This window comes from Armigeres subalbatus, chromosome 2 (assembly GCF_024139115.2).
Source record: "Armigeres subalbatus isolate Guangzhou_Male chromosome 2, GZ_Asu_2, whole genome shotgun sequence".
NCBI lineage: Eukaryota > Metazoa > Arthropoda > Insecta > Diptera > Culicidae > Armigeres > Armigeres subalbatus.
In genome coordinates this window covers 214,840,232-214,861,922 of record NC_085140.1, presented here as the reverse complement: position 1 = coordinate 214,861,922, position 21,691 = coordinate 214,840,232, and the positions used below count along the sequence as shown (strand labels likewise).

At 40.9% G+C, this 21,691-nt stretch overlaps 1 protein-coding gene across 1 annotated transcript in view; it reads right to left on the bottom strand.

The window, feature by feature from the left end:
- Positions 1 to 17,763, bottom strand: part of LOC134211623 (RING finger protein nhl-1-like) — a 35,800-nt gene extending 18,037 nt beyond the window's left edge. The window contains exons 1-5 of the mRNA XM_062688689.1: positions 17,619 to 17,763; positions 17,223 to 17,359; positions 16,963 to 17,147; positions 16,389 to 16,475; positions 7,534 to 7,653 (exon numbers count right to left, since the gene is read on the bottom strand). Of these exons, the coding sequence (XP_062544673.1) occupies positions 7,534 to 7,653; positions 16,389 to 16,475; positions 16,963 to 17,147; positions 17,223 to 17,359; positions 17,619 to 17,749 (660 nt within the window). The 5' untranslated portion in view covers positions 17,750 to 17,763. The remainder of the gene's footprint in view (positions 1 to 7,533; positions 7,654 to 16,388; positions 16,476 to 16,962; positions 17,148 to 17,222; positions 17,360 to 17,618) is intronic.
- Between the last annotated feature and the right edge of the window lie 3,928 nt (positions 17,764 to 21,691).

The following is a 21,691-nucleotide window of genomic DNA, read 5'->3' as shown; positions in this document are numbered from 1 at the left end:
ATGCTTTAAGAGCTGCAATAACGCTATTTAAATTTTCACCATCACCACTGTATTGCGGAATAAGCGACGGTATGGTTTTAACGATTTCCAATATTGATGTCATGGTAACACTTTCTTTTAGTCGTTTCGCGAAAATAATGGCAGTAGCAGCAGCTTTGAAAGAAATGAGTTCTGATTTTCTTTTTTTCTCGACCAATAGTTTCAAATTTTGGAATATGTTTGGCTCTTTTCAAACAATATTTGATTTTCCTCACTGTTGGATTCCTCTTTAGCTTTAATGATAATCCAAAATAAATTTTGAGCTTTCTCAAATTGTTTAGATAATAACCTATGTGAGGATCTGACCTCCGATTTATGGTTTAGCTCAAAGTAAATTTGTTTCAAGTTATTATATATGTCTCTCATTTGCACTATTTGTTGAACTTAAAAATTGAGAAAAAACTTACATTACGTCTGCTTTATGAGGTCCTTCAGTTTTGGTTCTTCTCGTCGCACAGGTTGAATCGTACGTCGTCGTCTTCGCACCGGTCGGTATGTACATCGCTGGATGCCAATCTGGGGTCACAGGGTCACAGGAACACTGCTTTCTTGGGGCATAGTAATTATCCCATTTTCATTACGCTTTAGATAAACACATCACCATAGAACGTTTATAATCACTGCATGATTCTGCGTCGGCCGATGTTGTTGCTTTGTTTACTAGCTTAACGTCTTTTCACCACTCGAATGTTTTTAGCGCAGAAATAATTCTGGTACACTTTGATGAACAGCAGCAGAAAACGCTTCTAAACACTTTGTAAGTTGGCAACTGATCTAGCAATTTTCAGTGCCTGCGTGCGGTTATGTTTCTTGATTAGTTTGTACACCATAACGAATAGTTGTAGACACACCACGCACAATATTATCATGAGTTTGAACTCATGCGCTTGATGAAGCTCTTCGTGCACTTCCAAGGTGTTCTGGATATTGACCTGTGGGTCTCCAGAATTTTGCACGGATTTCGAACTAGTTTTTCCCATCCTTATGCGGAATTTTTCACTAACTCTTAATTATCACTCTGATCTGTATGTCCACGTTCACTAGAGTATCAACTCTTTGTCACGGTCGCCATATGGGATGTTTTAACTTTACATCATGTGGTTTCTATTGCACTGGCATTCTTTCCACAAGAATGACGCGTTCAGTTTGAAAGTTGAACTGAGAATGTCTTTATTGATCGGATCTTAAACTACAGCTCACCTAGGGAGGCACTTGAAGTCAGTTTGAATGTGGTAGAAAATAATTAAAGGAGAAGGCAAATTTGGTGCGTCCTGGTAACAGCACAGCAGTGCGCTTGGGTCGCATTGTAATTTGAGCTGGAAAAATAGCCATTATTGCATAAAGTTTTTGGTGCCATTGAACTGATTTATGTATCTGATGCATATGCGTTTTCTTTGCGTGAGAATTGTCTCTGCGGGTAATTGACTGCTAGTGTGGTCTTCTACGAATTGTTACCACATGTTTGTTCGTGGGGTTGTTGAAATGTAAATGGATGATCTGGTCTTCAAGTGTCTCTCACAATTATTAGGGTAATGTCATACATGCTACAAGCCCATAAAGGGCCCGTGAAGTTTTGGCCAGATTTGGCGAGTTGCCATTTCAGCCGGGAAGTCATCCAGTGGTACCGCGATAATAACGAATATTTATTTCATCGATAAAACATAAATCCACGCAACTGGCTACAACTTCGGCCCATCGATACATTTTGGGCAGTAATGAAGCGGAGCAAGGATGTTATCGATCATTTAGTAATTTGCGTTCGATCATTTAGTAGTTTGTCAATAACTCATTTCACAAACTGAATTTCAAAATGTCTTGTATGGTGGACTTCTAGTGCGAAGGTTTTTCTACAACTCTGCCACATGGTTCGTTGTTGAAGTTCAACTAATAACGGAGCTATAGCGCTAGTTGCAGTAACTTAAACTAAATGATTGGAATTTTGTAATCATTTAGTCTAAGTTACTGATACTATAGCTATAACTCCGTTACTAGTGGAATTCAAACAATGAACCATTAGGCAAAGTTGTAGAAAAACCTTGGCTTTAGAAGTCCACCATACAACACTTTTTGAAATTCAGCTTCTGGAATGAGTTATGGACAAAGTACTAAATGATCGAACGCAAATTACTAAATGATCGATAACATCCTTGAGCGGAAGCTTAAGAGAAGTGGAAAAAGAGCTCTGGACGCGACTCAGATGACCAAAATTATGAACAAATGTACCAAGGAAGTTGACTCCGGAGGTGTGCAACTTTTGATGGTCGAATGGATGGACATTTTTGACCACATTGTCTGTTCAGTAATTCTGACAAACGTCCATTTCGGACAAATGGCATTTTTGGGGTGATGACCTATTCAAACGACCTGTTTGGGGAAAATGACTTTTCGGCCAAATTACCATTTCGGGCGTATTTTGATTTCAGTCAATGTAATTTCCCAAGAATTTCTTATGAACTATGCACTAATTGTTAGATAACTGCAACATGTTTACGTTTCAGTTAGCGAATGTCGTCTTAGCGAATTTCTGCAATAGAAGTGCAGCGTAATGCAGCTATCAAAGATTTTGACATTGTTTTGAAGTTCAGCGGTTCGATAACTGTTGCAACAATCGAATTACTTTTTAAAAGCATTGCAGTTAAATTACTTGCAGTTATCGAGCTTGTACTGTACAAAGAATTTCTCGTAGAAATCGGAAGATCAATTCAATAAATTCCGAGCAATTTTCCGTTGAAATCCAAAGATTTTTCCTGAAATCTACATTTTGAACAATCTTCCGCGAAAATTCTAAAGAACTTTCCGTTGAAATACCGGAGAATTTCTCGTGAAAATTCCAAAGAATTTTCCTTGAAAACTCCTTAGAGTCTCTCACGGATATTCTGAAGAACTTTCTGTTTTACCGTTGGCCATGCTAAACTATCCGTCCTATTTTTTTATGTCTTTACTAGTTTATTTGTGGACGGAGTAGCAAGTGGTTTTTTTTTCTCAATATAAACGGTTCATTAATTAATGCATTGAAAAAAATCAAAATTTTCAACGTCTGTTGTCTGTGATTTTTTTCATCAAATGCTGTGTCTGTTTGTCTAAGGTTGTGAATGGTTTTGTTTTCTGCATCTGATAGTAAAAAAATTGAAGTGTCAAATATTTTATTTTTGTGTGAATTCCCCGCGTGCTACGTCTGATTGGCTAGTCAGCGGACAGACAAACTATTATATATAGTATTAGGGAGACTTTCAGCCCGAGTCTGTTCCGTCCTAATTATTTTGGACTGAGCAAGCCAACGTTAAAACACTTATTCTACCAGTCGCATTCTTCTACAATTATTTTACAATTACAATTTGTATCAAAGAATTTTCTGTGTGAATTTCAAAAATACTCAACAGAAACGGATTTCCTGCGGATTTCCAAACAATTTTCTTTGGGAATTCCAAAGAGTTTCTGTTTGCAATTCCAAAGAATTATTGGAAAATCCGAAGAATTCCTTGGAAAATCCGAAAATTATTTCCAAACAAATATTTTGGAAAAACTTTCTGGAGAAGTTCATCCGATTTTTTATTCGAAATTCGTAAGATTATTCCGTTAATGTATTGGAAACAACCCAAAAAAAAGGCAAAAAAATCTTAAACAAACGTAACGAACCCCTAGATGAACCCCTTGGCGAACCCAGTATCCAGAAGCTAGCTAACGTCGGAAGGGTACGATGGACAGGGCATGTTGCAAGAATGTCAGACAGCTACCCTGCAAAGATGTTGTTCGCTTCCGATCCGACAGGCACAAGAAGGCGCAGAGCATAGCTAGCGAGGTGGGCTGTGCAGGTGCAGAACGACTTAGCGGGCGTGGGGTGCAATCAAGGATGGAGAGATGTGGCCTCGATCCGTGTATTGTGGCGTCAAATTGTTGATTCAATGTTATGTGTTTAGATGTAAGCTACATAAATGAATGAACGTTACTGTGGCTGTGTTCTCGACTTCCCCGGTTTATGCCCATCGTATCATCGAGTTAGCTTCATGATATTCGCATCACATACGAATGCAAAAATGTAACATGGCTTAGAAACCACGTCGTCAACAACTGCGGAAGTGCTGTATGAATAATATGCTGCGATGAGACAACGACCCAATGGGGGATATAATGCCAATAATAAGAAGAGGAACCAATATGAAGCGATATGTTAAACCATTTTAACGTGCAGACACACTATTTACAAAACTAGTGAAAATCAAAGAATGTTTCTTTCTGAATTGGTGTGCTTGGCACCGTTATCTCCCAAGCCATTGTCGCACATTTCTCCTAATAGAGTATCGCGCTGGTATCTCGCAGGCTCGACTGTGAAGTTCGTCAAATTAACTTAAAGAGTTTTTGCCTTAGTTATAAATTTCCGTAATTTGATAAGCTCTCTATGTACATTCCTACTTAGGAAGAGCTAGGGGAAATGACGGTTTTGGTAGGTTTTGTTCTATAATCAGGGGGGTTTTTATTGACCAAATTTGGTGAAATTTTGCTAAAAATAATTGGCCACATGAGGCCTCCCAAAAGGGTGATCTTGTATAGTTGTTGAGAGTTGGCCAAAATATCAAAATAGGGCCCTATGATGGTAATCTCACAAAATAACAAAAAAGAGTCATCTCACAATCACAAAAAAAAATGCATGACTTTCAAAAATTCAAAATTATATTCAATCGATTGTGATTATGAGAGTCACCTTGAAGGGGTGAAACAACCCGTTTGTCTTGCTCGGTACCACCCCACAATTCGCAGCTTATTGACGGGAATTCACCAAAAAGTTTCTCCTACAGCTGTGTAGGTACCTCCTCAGACTGCAATTCTTCACGTCTCGCATATCCCTTTTGGTAAGCTAAAAGAAAGTGTTTGAGCGGACTACGAATTTTGCTTATGAATTTGATTATCCGATAATATTTGTGGGCAAAGTGTGACGCCAAACTTTTACTCGGTAGGTACATTCATTTGTCGCCTCAATTAAACGCCATCGCCCTCCTACACCCGCCGAACCGTGTCATCACCATCTACACACATCGGTGGCGATTAAATTTGCACGGTTATATCAGGCACACAGTCCGAAAGCTTAAACGTTTGACTGCCGAAACCATCACACGTGATTCCTATTCGCGTCACGTGCGGTGGATTCAATTTGAATAAAGCCGTCCGCGCACCAATTCGATGGAGACGGATTTCGTGGCCGAAGGAAGTTGAAAGCTGTTCAATTGATTGTATAAAATATTATGTGGCTGTCATCAAAATTGTACGACTTTCATTATCAATGCAATAGATAGTGTCGGACTCGGCTAAACTAGTCGAATGCCAATCTGAAATGCATTGTTACGTAAGTACTTACCGAAAGAAGTGATTAAAACAACCTCTGTTAAGTACTCATAAAACCGTGGAAGACATTGTGATGCCGGTGTAGATTTTGTTCCAGATCTAATGACCTGATTTAGTATTTGAAATTAAATATTAAAACCTGATGCTGTGTGACATTTTTCGCTCTGGATAATAGAATTGACTTTTTTTCATTAGTTTACTATTTAGTCAATTACGAGTTCAATGAGTGTAAAATCATTGACCAGCGTATAGTAATCATGGTATGTCATTTCATGGTCCAAAATGGAATAACTAAATAAAAATTGACTTTTATAACACACGAAAGTTCTATGAGAAGTTAAACCGTTCACGTAAGGGCCACGTGCCACAGCCTGATATGTGTAAGGACATAAACGGGAACCTTCTTACGAACGAGCGTGAGGTGATCCAAAGGTGGCGGCAGCACTACGAAGAACACCTGAATGGCGATGTGGCAGACGAAGATGGCGGTATGGTGATGGACCTGGGAGAACGCGCGCAGGACATAATTCTACCGGCTCCGGATCTCCAGGAAATCCAGGAGGAGATTGGCCGGCTGAAGAACAACAAAGCCCCTGGGGTTGACCAACTACCAGGAGAGCTATTTAAACACGGTGGTGAGGCACTGGCTAGAGCGCTGCACTGGGTCATTACCAAGATTTGGGAGGAGGAAGTTTTGCCGCAGGAGTGGATGGAAGGTGTCGTGTGGCCCATCGTCAAAATGGGCGATAAGCTGGATTGTATCAACGACCACGCAATCCCATTGCTGAACGCCGCCTAGAAGGTACACTCCCAAATTTTATGCCGTCGACTAGCACCAACCGCAAAGGAGTTCGTGGGGCAGTACCAGGCTGGGATTATGGACGAACGCTCCACCACGGACCAGGTGTTCGCCATTCGCCAAGTACTGCAGAAATGCCGCGAATACAACGTGCCCACACATCATCTATTCATCGACTTCAAAGCCGCATATGACACAATCGATCGGGACCAGCTATGGCAGCTAATGCACGAACACGGTTTTCCGGATAAACTGACACGGTTGATCAAAGCGACGATGGATCGAGTGATGTGCGTAGTTCGAGTTTCAGGGGCATTCTCGAGTCCCTTCGAAACCCGCAGAGGGTTACGGCAAGGTGATGGTCTTTCGTGTTTGCTATTCAACATCGCTTTGGAAAGGGTAATACGAAGAGCAGGTATTAACACGAGTGGTACAATTTTCAATAAGTCCGTCCAGCTATTTGGTTTCGCCGACGACATAGATATTATGGCACGTAACTTTGAGAAGATGGAGGAAGCCTACATCAGACTGAAGAGGGAAGCTAAGCGGATCGGACTAGTCATCAACACGTCGAAGACGAAGTACATGATAGGAAGAGGTTCAAGAGAAGACAATGTGAGCCACCCACCGCGAGTTTGCATCGGTGGTGACGAAATCGAGGTGGTAGAAGAATTTGTGTACTTGGGCTCACTGGTGACTGCCGAAAATGACACCAGCAGAGAAATTCGGAGACGCATAGTGGCTGGAAATCGTACGTACTTTGGACTCCGCAAGACGCTCCGATCGAATAGAGTTCGCCGCCGTACCAAACTGACAATCTACAAAACGCTAATTAGACCGGTAGTCCTCTACGGACACGAGACCTGGACGATGCTCGTGGAGGACCAACGCGCACTTGGAGTTTTAGAAAGGAAAGTGCTGCGTACCATCTATGGTGGGGTGCAGATGGCGGACGGTACGTGGAGGAGGCGAATGAACCACGAATTGCATCAGCTGTTGGGAGAACCATCCATCGTTCACACCGCGAAAATCGGACGACTGCGATGGGCCGGGCACGTAGCCAGAATGTCGGACAGTAACCCGGTGAAAATGGTTCTCGACAACGATCCGACGGGCACAAGAAGGCGAGGTGCGCAGCGGGCAAGGTGGATCGATCAGGTGGAAGATGACTTGCGGACCCTCCGTAGACTGCGTGGTTGGCGACGTGTAGCCATGGACCGAGCCGAATGGAGAAGACTCTTATATACCGCACAGGCCACTTCGGCCTTAGTCTGAATAAATAATAAAATAATAAATAAAAATTGACTAAAGACTGAAGTTTCTTGTACAATAATATCAATTATATTGAATCTCCTTACCTTGTAACTATTCATTTTGTGTCCCATTTTTTCAACAGCCGAGTTGAGTTGATCGTCGAGTTGCCGAGCTTGTTTGATGAGCTGATCCATATGCGCTTGCCAGCATATAGCGCATAGAACCTAAACATATAAAATATTGATATTTCAAAGGATACATTACTAAAAATCTTACTATACACAATAAGTTTACGTAGGAATTGTGAACCTAAAATTCAGGATACTTCTTATCAATTAAGGTCAATTGGTAGAACTGAGTGAAGAAAATATGCATTTCGAAAAATTGCAATTTCGGGCGAATAATCAACAACTGATGCCCAAAACCCATCAGAACACATTCTCATGATATTGTTTTGCAAAACATCACTTCGCAAGTCAGGTTTCAGAGCTGAAAAAAATTGGATGCGAACCAACATTCGGGATATTCCAGAACGTGACCATATATACCAAATGCCCCCAGGACACATTCCTATGAACTTGTTTTGCAAAATCTTGAAGTGTGATACGTCGCAAGCCAGGATTTAGCTTAGTTTAGCTTTAACAGACTACATATTTCTCTGACTAATAAGTGAAATTGCACAATGAATCAACAGAATGGCTTACCCAAGTAACCAATAAGCCGTATATTACGCCAAATCGGTCATATAGTGCCACTTTAATGTTTATAAATTTTTAAATAGCCGTATATTGGCCCTATATGGCGGTTTGGCGTAATATAGTGCTTATGGTTACTTGGGTAGTGGGGTTGGTCAATCATCCGCAGTGTACGAGTTTGAAAATTGACAAACGACGCCGGCCACTTCCTTGTAGTTAGTTAGGGTGAAAGATCCGATAGTCGTGGGTGTTCCTATAGTTGCGGTAGAGCTGTTTTAACAAAATCTACGTATTAAACGCAGCAACCCATCTAGTCCATCAATTTGTTGACCTGTCATTAGACAAAATAAATGAAATCAGGTTTGGATTTCCCGCAAAATCGGTAAAGTATCATTAAAATACCTTATCTTTTTCTTGGCTTTGTACCAATAGTTGCGGTAGTGTTCCCATAGTTGCGTGTCCCATATGAAAACAATGGGATTCGCAACTATAGGAACCCGAATTAAAAATTATCGCAACTATTGGAACACTGCACCATTAATTGGAGGTTCCATTTTAGAAGGCAATGTAGATGTTACTGCAATTGGAACACATGTCGGATGAAATATAAGTAATAACCTTTCATATGCACACTTGAGGTAAGTGATATGAAGTATAGACTTGGTGGGAACCAACAAATAGTGGTGGAACGTGCTTAGTTCCTCCACTATTGGGTCTTTTACCCTATTGTGGATTTACTCGATATCAAGATTTTCCCGATTACTTTTACTGCTACTCAGAGTAAGCACAAAAAATCGAAGGGAACGGCAATGTTAATGTCCTATACAACTTAATTTTAATGATTACAAATATTTAGTCAAATGGAAATGGAAGGAATATTAGTAGGTGATTTTTGCTGTTTTAAAACGATGCTCTCCTCTTCGTCTCCGCCACAGTAAGGAACATAAGTTAGATCTGGATCTGAATTTACTTTGATAAATGATGCGATTGTGCATGCCCGATGCCAACATTAGTAATTGTTTCGCGACGAGAAAAAAATTTAGAGAAAGAGGTCTTTTCTTTCGTTTATGGGTCTTGTGCACCAAAAGATTTTTTTATGTACAGGTTATCCGACTTGTCAATATCCCCAACTCAGCCATCTTGGATTTTGGTATGGAATTTATGCTCGTTTGTTTACGTTTTGCACTGAAAATGTATGTTTCCCAATCGCACTGGTTATTCCCATCTACTGACGAAGTCGGATAACCTGTACATAAAAAAAATCTTGCAGTCCAGCCTCAACTTTGAGAAAGGTATACTACACTTATACTGCAACATAATCGTCAGTTATCGTATACAGTCAGGTCGCTGTATGGTAGCGTACTGTTTTGTCTCAAATCCCGATCAGACTCATATTCCGAGTACTTCTTACATGGAGATTTATTTGAAATATTACGTTATTATTGCATTAATAAACGAATTTTCTCGGCAGGCGAACAGATCAAGAACATTATAATTGCCCCCAATGATATAAAATTGAAATTTCGCATTTTAGTGCATTGAAGGTCGTGTTCGGAATTCGAATCAAAGTGTTCGAAATTTGAGACAAAGTTTGGCAGAATAAATCCAATTCCATATATGAAAATTCTATTCTTTCGCTACCCGATAGAAACTATTGATTTGTTAAAATATTTTAATTCATGTGTTATAAAGACCTCAGAAGTGAAAAATGTGTTCAAGTGTTTGGAATATAAATCAAAACGGTATTCTTGACCCGGTCGACGCAAATATCGCTGCACAAACTTTTTTTTTCACTGTTTGGTATATGTCATTAACATGCATGCTTCATGTCATTAACACGCATGCTTCAAAAAAGATTGCTCGATTCGACTCTTGGGTTCTGTGGTTGACATATAATCTGTGTTCGCTGCTAGGCAGAACAGGGCAGAACCATGAATACAAACGGTTCGGTAGTGCTGGCAGAATAAACGATTGTTTACATGTAAGTTAGGGAGTGAGTGCTAGTAATGGACCCCGTGCGTATAGTGGACCTCCTGAACAAAAACCAAAAGTAAACGCTGGAATCAACGATTTCCTGCAAATTTCCATTGGATAAAGTTGCTTCACATATCAGGGTAATTGTTCCATGCAATTGTTTTGGCTTGGGATACTAAAATTAAGTTATATTAACTAATTTGTAAAAGTAAATACGTTAGAGGGTCCATTACTAGCACACAAGGGGGGTCCATAATAGGCAACAGGAACATGTGGAAATGGAACATGTAAATCAAATGGGGGGGACCATAATACGTATGTAAACAAACTCTATGTTGCGTATTATCATCCCAGGGGTGGTCATAATAGGCAATCTGGCTACATTATTTTAAAATACTTATTTTAGTAGTAAAAATGAATGTTTTAGCATGTGTTAAGTACGAAACGCATTGCTGATAACTGTTACTTGTCATCTGGTGCTACAGAATGGCAATATGTCATGAGTCTGACTCTAGCGAAGCGATAGAAGTAAATTTCCGTCCTTAAGGGGTCCATTACTAGCACTCACTCCCTAAACAACCAATCTTCGAAGCGCTATAACTTTTTTTGTAGGCGTTCCAGCAACGTAGGAACATACGTATTATGGTCCCCCAATTTGATTTACATGTTCCATTTCCACATGTTCCTGTTGCCTATTATGGATCCCCCCCTTGTGTGCTAGTAATGGACCCTATAACGTATTTACTTTTACAAATTAGTTAATATAACTTATTTTTAGTATCCCAACCCTAATAAAAAATCCCAAAAGGATTACAATAGAAATTATTGTGACAATTCGCTAAAATTAATAGTAATTACATTAAACTTTATTGTGGATCATAAAAGAATTAAACTTTAGCCTATTGTTTTTTTTTTGTATTTGTATTTGTAATTTATTCATCGGACTGTGCTGTCTACATGAAATTCTTAAATCTAGTTGTGGTCAAACATTAAAAACATTACATACGGCTCAGCAAACGACAGCGAAATCTGGATGTTGAAATCTGGAAATCAAATTCGTCGGACACTTCGTTGAATCGATGAATCATGGCGACAATGGAACTGTTAGCAGCATAGTTTGTTGCTTGTGGCTCCTCGTGTAGCAGCGCTCGCGCTCGAAGCGTTCGGACAGGTGCGTATAAACTAATTCTCAACAGGAACTCAGGAGCATCGTATTCGGATGTTAAAATCTTGGCAATAAAAACACATTGAGCAACATTCCTCCGCTTGGCTAGAGTATTCAACCCTAGTGGACGACAGCGATCAGCATAGGCAGGCAAATTCAATGGGTCATTCCATGGAAGGCTGCGCAAAGCATATCTGACAAATCTTCTTTGCACAGATTCGAACCGCTCACTCCATACAGCCTGGTAGGGATTCCAAACAGCAGATGCAAACTCTAGTATTGAGCGAACCAGGGAGCAGTACAACGCTTTGTAACACAACGGATCTTGAAACTCATTGGGGATGAACCCAAGCAGGCGATTGGTATTTGAGAAGTGGCGGGTGTAGGTAAGCTTTTCATCCAAAATAACTCCTAGGTCTTTAACATGATCAACCCCAAGTGGAGAACCAGCAATACTGTAGTCAAACTGGACGAAATTAGTTGTTCGTCGGAAACTTATGACACAGCACTTAGGAATGCTTAGAACCATCATATTCCGAGTACACCAGCCATTGAAGATTTCAAGAAGGTTCTGTAGTTCATAGCAGTCAGTGAGATCTCGAACAACTGCATACATTTTAAGGTCATCGGCAAACAACAGCAGCATACCTCCACGTCGCAAAATAAGGGTTACATCGTTAATGAAAAGCGAGAATAGCAATGGCCCAAGGGTGCTACCTTGTGGAACTCCAGAAAGGTTCGAGAAATAGTCGGATGAATTATTTCCAATATTGACCGACATTTGGCGTCCAACCAGATAAGACCGGAGCCAGGTGCATAAAGCAAAAGAACAGCCCATTTTTTCTAGTTTTGCAAGCAGCAGGCCATGGTTAACTTTGTCAAAAGCAGATTTGAGATCGGTGTAAACGGCATCTATTTGGAATGTTCTCCATGCAAAACGAAGTAAAACTGACAAGATTCGTTTCCACAGAGCGACCGGGAAAGAAACCATGCTGATACGGGCTGATGTAATTTCTGCAGGAAGCGAACATTCTATCGTTCATCAGCGACTCGAACACTTTCGACTCCACTCCGAGTGATGTAATGCCACGGTAGTTTCTCACATCTCGTTTGTCGCCTTTCTTGAAAACTGGGAACATAGTAGAGCATTTCCACTGCACTGGAAATTTCGTCTGCTGGAGTGATAGGTTGAATAGAAGACAAAGTGGCGCAGCTAAAATATCGGAGCTTTTTTTTAGCACAGCCGATGGAAGAACGCTAGGTACAGGAGAAAATGATGTTTTAGTCTGATGTATCGCTGACAGTACCATTTGAACGTCTACTTGAAAGACATCCACATCCACTATATTGCTAGGTACTCCACTCTATCAATGTCAACCTGAGAAGGCGAAAGGCCCGAGAATACACTTGAGAGGTGTTTAGCGAAAAGGCTGCATTTATCCTCAGTATTCAGCGCAATGTCGTTATCGAGAAAAACACTTGATGGCAGTCCAGATTCCTTTCTTTTAGAATTCACGAAAGACCAAAACTTCTTGGGGTGTCGTCGGAGATTTTGTTGCGTGAGATGAACATAGTGTTTGTAACGGAGTTTATTATAGCACCGATAATCATTGCTGGCGATGTTGAAGTTCCGTTTAGTGAAGGCACACCGTCGAAAGGTGTGCGAAGAGCTCTAGTGCGCACTCTTTTCATGTTCCGTAAAAGAGCATTAGTCCACGGAGGTTTCCTCGGAGGCTTTCGCTTCGGTACAACGACTGAAACGCAATCACGTAGCAGACAGTTGAAGCGGTCTACAGCTGATTCGATGTCCAGGCGATCTAAAACATTCCAGTCAATACGAGACAAGCATTGTCGGAGCTGTTGAAAATCGGTTTTGCGAAAATTGAGCCGATCGTCACTCATAGGTTCATCGAAACATTGATTAAATCCGTTGTCAATTGATATATCCAACGCAGGATGATAGTTGTCAAGCGGCACAACGGCGTCCGGAGCCTCAACGACAGTGCATTCATGCAGTGAAGAATCATTGATAAACACCAAGTCGAGCATGTTTGATTGAAAGTTCGAAATCTGATTGATTTGGTTGAGTCCAAGAAAAGCAATCCCATCAACTAGTTGGCGGCTGGCAGGTGTAGTTGCAGACAAAAGCGGATCAGGAAACAAATATCCGTGGTGGGAGAGAGACCAGACAAGTCCTGGTTGATTGAAGTCTCCAAGCAGAATAACCACATCCGATGATAAGGCCAAAGCGGAGGCAAATTCAGTAGCACCAAGGTGCACAGCAAATAATTTTGAAAATTCAACGACGTGTAAAATTATAGTCCATCGCATCAAACGAATTAACATTCGATTATTCAATTAAATTTGATTGAAATTTACAAGCAAGCACCGTTTAAATTTATTTCGAGTTAAAAGAATAGTGAGATCGATTGAATGTTACGTTTATTTGCATGCTCCAAATATGTGCATGAAAATACATTTAAAATCACAACATATTTTTATCTGTGCATGTGTTTTATCTGCAATCATGTCGTCGGTCGGGAGGAATGTACGAGGCGCCGATGAAAACGTTGCGACTAGAGAGACTTATTTTGACCCAAACAGTCTCAATTAAATTGAATTGTCCTACGGCGATCTGGCAGGAAACAAGTTCATTGGAAACAGCAACTAGAACACCACCACCGCGCACGCGAGAGCTATTGGATATACTGCGGTCCACTCTATAAACAGCGAAATTGTCACCGAAAAGTTGGAGTGAGTTGATTCTCCCATCAAGCCAGGTTTCGGTGAACACATAAACATCATACTCGCCGTCAAGCACAGCCAGATAAACGTCGTCCAATTTGGTAGAAAGTCCTCTAGTATTTTGATAATATACTCGTAGACTCCTAGGGGAGCGGTGTCCATGACAGAAGTCGAGACTGAGGTAAAAAGCGGCGAATTTTCAGGCAGCGACAGATCATTAACGTGATTATACTCGCCTGGTGAAGAAGATCGGAAGTCCCGTATACCATCACCGACCACAGGACCGGGACGACGACGATGGCGGATAGCACGACTGGGTCGGGAGGATCAGGGACTTCCTCAGTACTTGTTATAGGGTGTCCCGGATCCAAAGTTGCAGTAACTGCCGATAGTATGCTTGATTCCGATGCAGGAGCACTGGCAATACCGTCGAATGGTATGGAGCAGCTGGAAGCCGGAAAAGCATCAGGTACCGAAAGTAAATAATTTTGAGAATACTCGCCTGAGGTTGGAGTGCGGAAACCCCCTACGCCACCTCCGACCACACGACCGGGATGATGATGAATGGTGCTGCAGAACTCCACCATAAAGCCTATTGTAAATGGCAGTTTTACAATAGAAAATAGGGGTTGTTATGTACCTTTACGATAAAAAAAATCGTTTTTTTCTCGAACAAATTTTTGTCATTACAATTGAATTTATTGTAATTCTATTGTCGAAATTTTACTGGCAATAGAATTTATTGTAAGTCTATTTGAATAACAATATGGCACTTTAATTGGTATGATATAAAAACAATAGAATTTAATGCTCATCTATAAAATGTATTGTATTTTTATGATATTTTATTGCAAATCTATTGTATTTTTTATCCGGGAAGCCAAAATAATTGCGCCGCATCTTGGAAGAAGTGCTCATTATATTGAGCACCACTTTGTAGTCCTGGACATCCTGAAAAATGTTGCCGAATACAACTTGGGTGTAGGTATGAGGGATCTCAAGCTAAAGCAATATTTCAAACATGCAAGAATATTGCAAGTACACTAGCGCCGCCTATTTGTAAATTTCCTAATTATGTTTTCCGTCACATGACAGTCCATTCCCACCAGACGAACTTTGTTAAAGACGTCATCTTTACAAGTTTTAAATTTGTGCGATAAGAATATTCACAATCTGGAAAATTCCATATATCGGAATTATTTGAGTAGTCTAAAATAATGAAATCAAATATACTACCACCTAGCGGCAAAGCTCTAAACTAATCAATGCCTCATGTCAAAGCACACACCTTCCTGCATAACCTTTTTGAAAAGGTGCAGTTCAAAATGGGTAGGATTTTCACATATAAGTAAAATAAGCATGAAAAATCACTGTTTTTGTACCCTTTTTCACGAAAACCTCTCCCCGCGATGTACCCGCTCACCTATAGTCAAACTTTGGTAACGACCTGAAAGATGATTAAATTACACGCTCCAAAAATCCAAAATTGGCCAAACAATAAAATAGTTATATCAATTTCAATTTGGGGTCAATTTGACCCCAGAGCATAGACAACGTAAGTTTTTTGAAAAAAGTACACTGTAGCGCATATTTTCAAGATTTTTCAAGCGAATTTGCACCTAGGAGACAGATCTCGGCGAGTTTTACCAAACTACCAAAAATTAAGAGAATCGGTTGAAAACTAAAAAAAAAGGCAGCCACTCAAAGTGGCCTGGGGTCATATTGACCCTAGAGCACAGACAAAAGGTTAATTTTTGTTTTATAACAAAAATATACTTCATTTCCTATACCGCATCGTGTGAAATTTCAATGATTCTACTTTTTCTCTCGATGACAGCTGGTGGTCTTCTCCTCCCCTATGCTCTTTTGACTATAAAGTATTCAATTATGACTCCAAAGTGCGCTCTTTCGTGGGTGAATGGGACTACACACAAAAAGGAATAAATATTATGCACAATTATGACTATCTTTTATTTACAAATGATTAACATTTATACATAAAACAGGAAAAGTGTTTACACACTTATCCTTTTTATGCATCAAATTTTACTCCTTTTGTGGGTAGTCCCATTCTCCCGCAAAAGAGTGTATTTCTGCACAAAAGAGCATACTTTCAGCTGTGCGTGTAGGAACACATATCGGTCGTATTTCCTCTATTCCGTTGCGGTTACAAAATGGCCACTTGCTAAATTTTCAGAAGTATTGGTTTCCTTACTTCTAGCAAACGAAAAATAGCATTCTATATAAATGAATTAGTTCTAATTATATACCTAGTTTATAATTCTAATGCATCATTTGTTTGATTCTTCCATTTTCATAAAATTGTGCTGATGTTTATATAATTGTTGAGTACTTCTCTATATACGTCATCATAACTTACTTGATTACAATGGTTGCATTTTTGCATCATGACGCTACTGACGGTATCACACTTGTTGCATATTAATGCTAAGCTCTCTTCGTTCGGCTGTAATGGAATTTATAGATAAAAGATATTTCTTATACAATCCAACTTTGCTTTAAGTCACGCTTCTATCAATCAGACTTGCTAGTTTTTCTCGGCAAAATAACTGATATTCCATTCAAATAGTTTATTTGCTTAAAGGTGATTTGGATTGCTGCAACGTAGGAGAACGGTTCGGCACTTTATCTCATAGTTCCTATTTCCATCCCATCAAAAACAAAGCAATGAAAAGGAATTTGATTTTTTTTTTGTGATTTTTTCAGCAGTGAGCAGTATGTTAGCAAAAAGAAGCGACAAGATTGGTGCTGTATTTCTCTGTTTTGCGATGAGTTGAATATATGTTCAGTGAGATGGAAAACTGAACAGTCCCCTACATCTTTTTCTGCAATTACTCATTGTATAAATATTTCCATCAGGAAATCACATCATAATTGACGAAACATGTAAAGATATTCAAGTTTAATTTTATCTTAGAGCCGAAAACACTTACCGTAGCGCTGCAAGTAGCATACGGAGAAGATAAGGCTTGTTTGGCATTGCCATTTGGTCTACCAGTTGATTGGTTCAAGACCTGCAGCACCGAATCAATGTACAGGTTGGGAGGGAGATCCGATAGCAAGGCAGAAGCGGAAGCGAGTGCGTGTTTCGATTCGCATGTAGAACATGTAATGTAATCTACAACAGAGACAACAACTATAGAAGGAAGCGAAATTTTGGAATACTTTCAATTTTTAACTTGGAGAAACCTACCTCGTTGCTTTTGTTGCCAATAAGTCGTTTCCAGGCACGCAAGGCAAAATGTGTGTTGACATTGAAGCATTTTTGGTGACTTTAATCGCTTTTCACAAATTGAACAAATTACCAAACTTTCTAAGGCACGAACAGCACTGGATTCATGAAATAAAGACCATCGAATTAGTTGATTATGGTGAAAAGAACATTATTTTTGAACTTATTTAGTTGAAACTATCCCTAATAGTTGAACTAAATGAAATAGTATCAACTCATCTTTGTACTTTTTGCCTTTCTCGTATACAAAGTATACGTAAAGGCTATTTTTAAAACTTTTTTGGGTGAATTTTCAAATAATTAAAGTTCATCACTATAAATTAAAACTCCTCTTTGTAGATTTTAGTTCACTCTTACTCTAACGAATTTTTTGTATTCGATGATGCACTTCGATTGTCTTGCAGGCTAACAGGCGTTTCGTCAAGATTATTGTCTTCGTAAGTGATAAGCTTCACTGGGCGGTTGTAAGAATTTTGACTTTCCATCATTCAGGAAGAGGCGTATCCAGTTTGAAGATTCAACTGAAACTGGCCCCTACAATTTTTATTGGACTCCTCGGTGGAGAAGCAGCAATGAATCTGTTATCTTATCTTCAGTACAACATTAATTACTTCTGTCGGTTCATCACTAAAGAGTGTTGTGATGTACATCATTAAACGTCTGAAGCAGTATCTGGCCGCATCTTCAGGCACTTTTTCCCCCAACCGATTAACTCGCAACAAGTTGCATTTGACAAAGAAAATTTGCCAGATTGGACAATGGGCTCAAAAGTTATGGCGTATTCAAAAAGCTCACTCATTTTAATCCACTAACCGATTTGCTCGCAAAATTTTGCATTCGACGAAGCATCCTGTCCCATTGTTTTCTATTGAAAATCGGTCCGATCGCTTGGGCTTAAAAGTTATGGCCAATATACTAATTTCGAAACCTGCATAGGTAAAATCATTTTTTGGCATTTAGATTATGTACGGAATAAAATTGCATCACTCAGATCTAGTCTATCAACCGATTGTCGTAAAATATTCAGGAACTGAAATACAATATGTAAGCTTGACTTACGCATAACTATTTCACTTTAATCCTTTAATACATCCAAATGCTGGAACTCTTTTCTTAAGGAACTTATAAGTCTTTGTACAAGTCTTTAACGATCATTTGTCAGATTTCGATCTTACCCAACAAAAAAATAACTCACTTTATTGTCTCAGAGGTAGTGAAGTTATTCTGGATGGTGACAAATTTGAAGTTGTAGAATAATTTGTGTACTTTGGAACTCTAGTGACGTGCGATAATGATGTTACATGCGAGGTAAAAGTCGTATTGCAGCTGGGAATATGGCTTATTACAAACTTCGTAACTAGCTTAAGTTCCGTAGTCTGCGAACAAAAACGAAATTTGCGCTGTATACTATTCTGATTCGTCCGGTTGCTTTATAAGGTCATGGAACATGGACGTTTAAGGACGCTGATTGGAGAGCTTTCGGAGTATTCCAGCGTAAGGTGCTGCGGACAATACTCGTCAGTGAAAAGGATAATGTCATCTGGCGGCATCGCATGAATCAGTTATACCAGGTTTATAAAGGGCAGGATATTGTTAAGCTTATACTACACGGCAGACTACGGTGGGCGATTGCCCGGATTAAGGCAATGGGGGATGTGATGCCATCTTTAAAATTGAGCGTTTTTCTGGAATAAGGAAATAGTGGGTGAGATTCCTTCTTTAAAAGTAGGCGTTGGCCCGGAATAAGGTAATGATGGATGTGATTCGCGTTTTCTTGGATTAAAGCAATGTTGGATTTAATCACTTCTTTAAAAGTAGATGTATGTCCGGCATTAAGCAACGGGAATTGAGATTCCTTTTTTGGAAGTAGGCATTTGCCTGGAATAAGTCAATGAGGGATAAGATACTTACTTACTTACTTATGGATCCTGTACACCTCCGGTGGTGCAAAGGGCCGACTTGAAAGATCTCCATCCTGAGCGTTGCCCGGCTATCGCTTTAACCTGTTGCCAGGTTAGATTTCGGTCGACTTCTTTTATTTCTTTATTGAGGCTTCGCCGCCATGAGCCTCTGGGTCTGCCTCTGCTGCGATGTCCCGCTGGGTTCCAGTCTAATGCTTGTTTACAGATTTCGTTTCCGCCCCTACGTAGAGTGTGACCGACCCAGCCCCACTTCCGAGCCTGAATTTCTGTTGCTATCGGCCTCTGGTGACAACGACGATGGAGCTCGTTGTTTGAGATCCAGTTGTGAGGCCACCAGGCCCGAATTATATACCGCAGGCATCTGTTAATGAACACCTGCAGCCGTTGAGTGTTCTCCACTGATACACACCATGTTTCGCTAGCGTATAACAGCACAGATTTTACGTTAGAGTTGAAAATTCGTATTTTGGTGCGTTCACTTATCTGCCTGTTTTCCAGATATTTCTTTAACTCGCAAAGGCAGCCCTTGCTTTCTTGATCCGTGCGCTTATGTCGATCTTGGTACCGCCGTCTGACGCCATTTGGCTACCAAGATATTGGAAGCTTTCAACATTCTCCACTGGTTGCCCGGCTACTGTGAAACTGGAAGGAGTCACCGTGTTTACATCCAACGATTTGTTTTTGTTGACGTTGATGAATAAACCTGCCGAGGAGGAGCGCTCGGCAAGGTCGTTGAGCTTACTCTGCATATCAGAGCGCCGTTGCGCGAGGAGTGCAACGTCATCAGCCAATTCGAAGTCGTTCAGGTTCTCCATGGTTATAGGCTACCATAATAGCCCGCGGTTTGCTTCACGATCAATCGCATCTACCAGAATCTCATCGATTACGATAAGGAACAGTAACGGTGATAGAATACATCCTTGCCTCACACCAGCTACGACCATGATAGGGTCGGACAGGACCCCATTGTGCAGCACTCTACACGAAAAGGCCTCGTACTTTGCTTCGATGAGGCCGATGATTTTCTCAGGAACCACCTTGCGTCTCAGGGCGCCCCACATATTCTCGTGATTGAGACGGTCGAAAGCTTTTTCGTAGTCAATGAATACCAAGTAAAAGGACTCTTGGGATTCGTTGACCTGCTCCAGAATTATGCGGAGCGTGACAATATGGTCCACACAGGATCTTCCGGCACGGAATCCGGCCTGCTGCCGCCGGAGAGTCGCATCGATCTTCTCCTGAATCCGGGCTAGGATAATTTTGCACAGAACTTTGAGAACGGTACACAGCAACATAATGCCTCGCTAGTTATCGCATACAGTCAGGTCACCCTTTTTGGGCACCTTCTCTAAGATACCTTGCATCCAGTCGACCGGGAAAGTTGCGGTGTCCCAGATATTACGAAATAAACGATGCAGTAGTTGAGCGATGTCATGGGGACAGCTTTGAGCATCTCGGCTGATATGCGGTCCACCCCTGGGGCTTTATTCGATTTCATGCTTTGGATGGCTGTTTGAATCTCTAGCAGTGATGGAGCTTCGGTATTGATGCGTGTTATACGTCGGATCCTAGGCAGATCATGCCGAGGTGGTGATGGCCTGGCTCTTGAAAAATTTGTTTAAAGTGCTCAAACCAGCGTTTCAGTGGTCAGTTGGGTCGGTCAATAACTGACCATTGACGTCTTTCACAGGCATCGTTGCATTCATCTTCGTCCCGCTTAAGCGTCGTGAGATATCGTAGAAGAGGCGAATGTCCTCGGTTGCTGCGGCCAGAGAGTCCGCCCACGCTCGCTTGTCCCGTCGACATGAGCGTTTCACTTCCTTCTTCAGAGCCGAGTATCGTTGATGGGGTAAGACTTTTTCTCCTCTGGTTTTTGATCGCTTTATCGCGGCTTTAGTTTTTCTTCGATCCTCTATCTTCCTCCAGGTCTCATCGGTGATCCATTGTTTTCTCTGGGTGCGCGGTTTGCTCAGATTATTCTCGCTGGTTTTCATTCTTGATGGCGGTCCATTGGTCTTCCACGCTGCTACGTTCCGGAATATCTGCAGCACGCGTCTTCTAGTCGACGTGTGTTGAACCGTCGTCCAACTTGTTGGCCAAAGAAGGGAACCCCCTCACGAAAAACAACAAATACTAGAGTTCCCTTTCTACACCACGGCAGGCTACTGACTGATAACTCTGCCAGTAGCTGCAGTTCTCTTTATTCAACAATAGGTATCTACAATACATCCATAACAATATTCCTTAATCTACCCAAGAGCAACTACAACCAACTGGCGCCTGCTTCCTATCCATCTTCCATCTACAGCGAAGCATCGCACACTACCTGATATTCCAACACAACTTTCTCCTCCTGCCGACGAATCCGCGCAAAGCGCAGGCGTATTTCGCCGGTGAGGAGGTGAGGAGGATCAGACGCGATATCGGCACTACGTTTATTCCGTACATCAAGAAGGCTCCGTTTCCATTTTCGGCTGATGCAGACGTAGTCGATTTGATTTTCTGTAA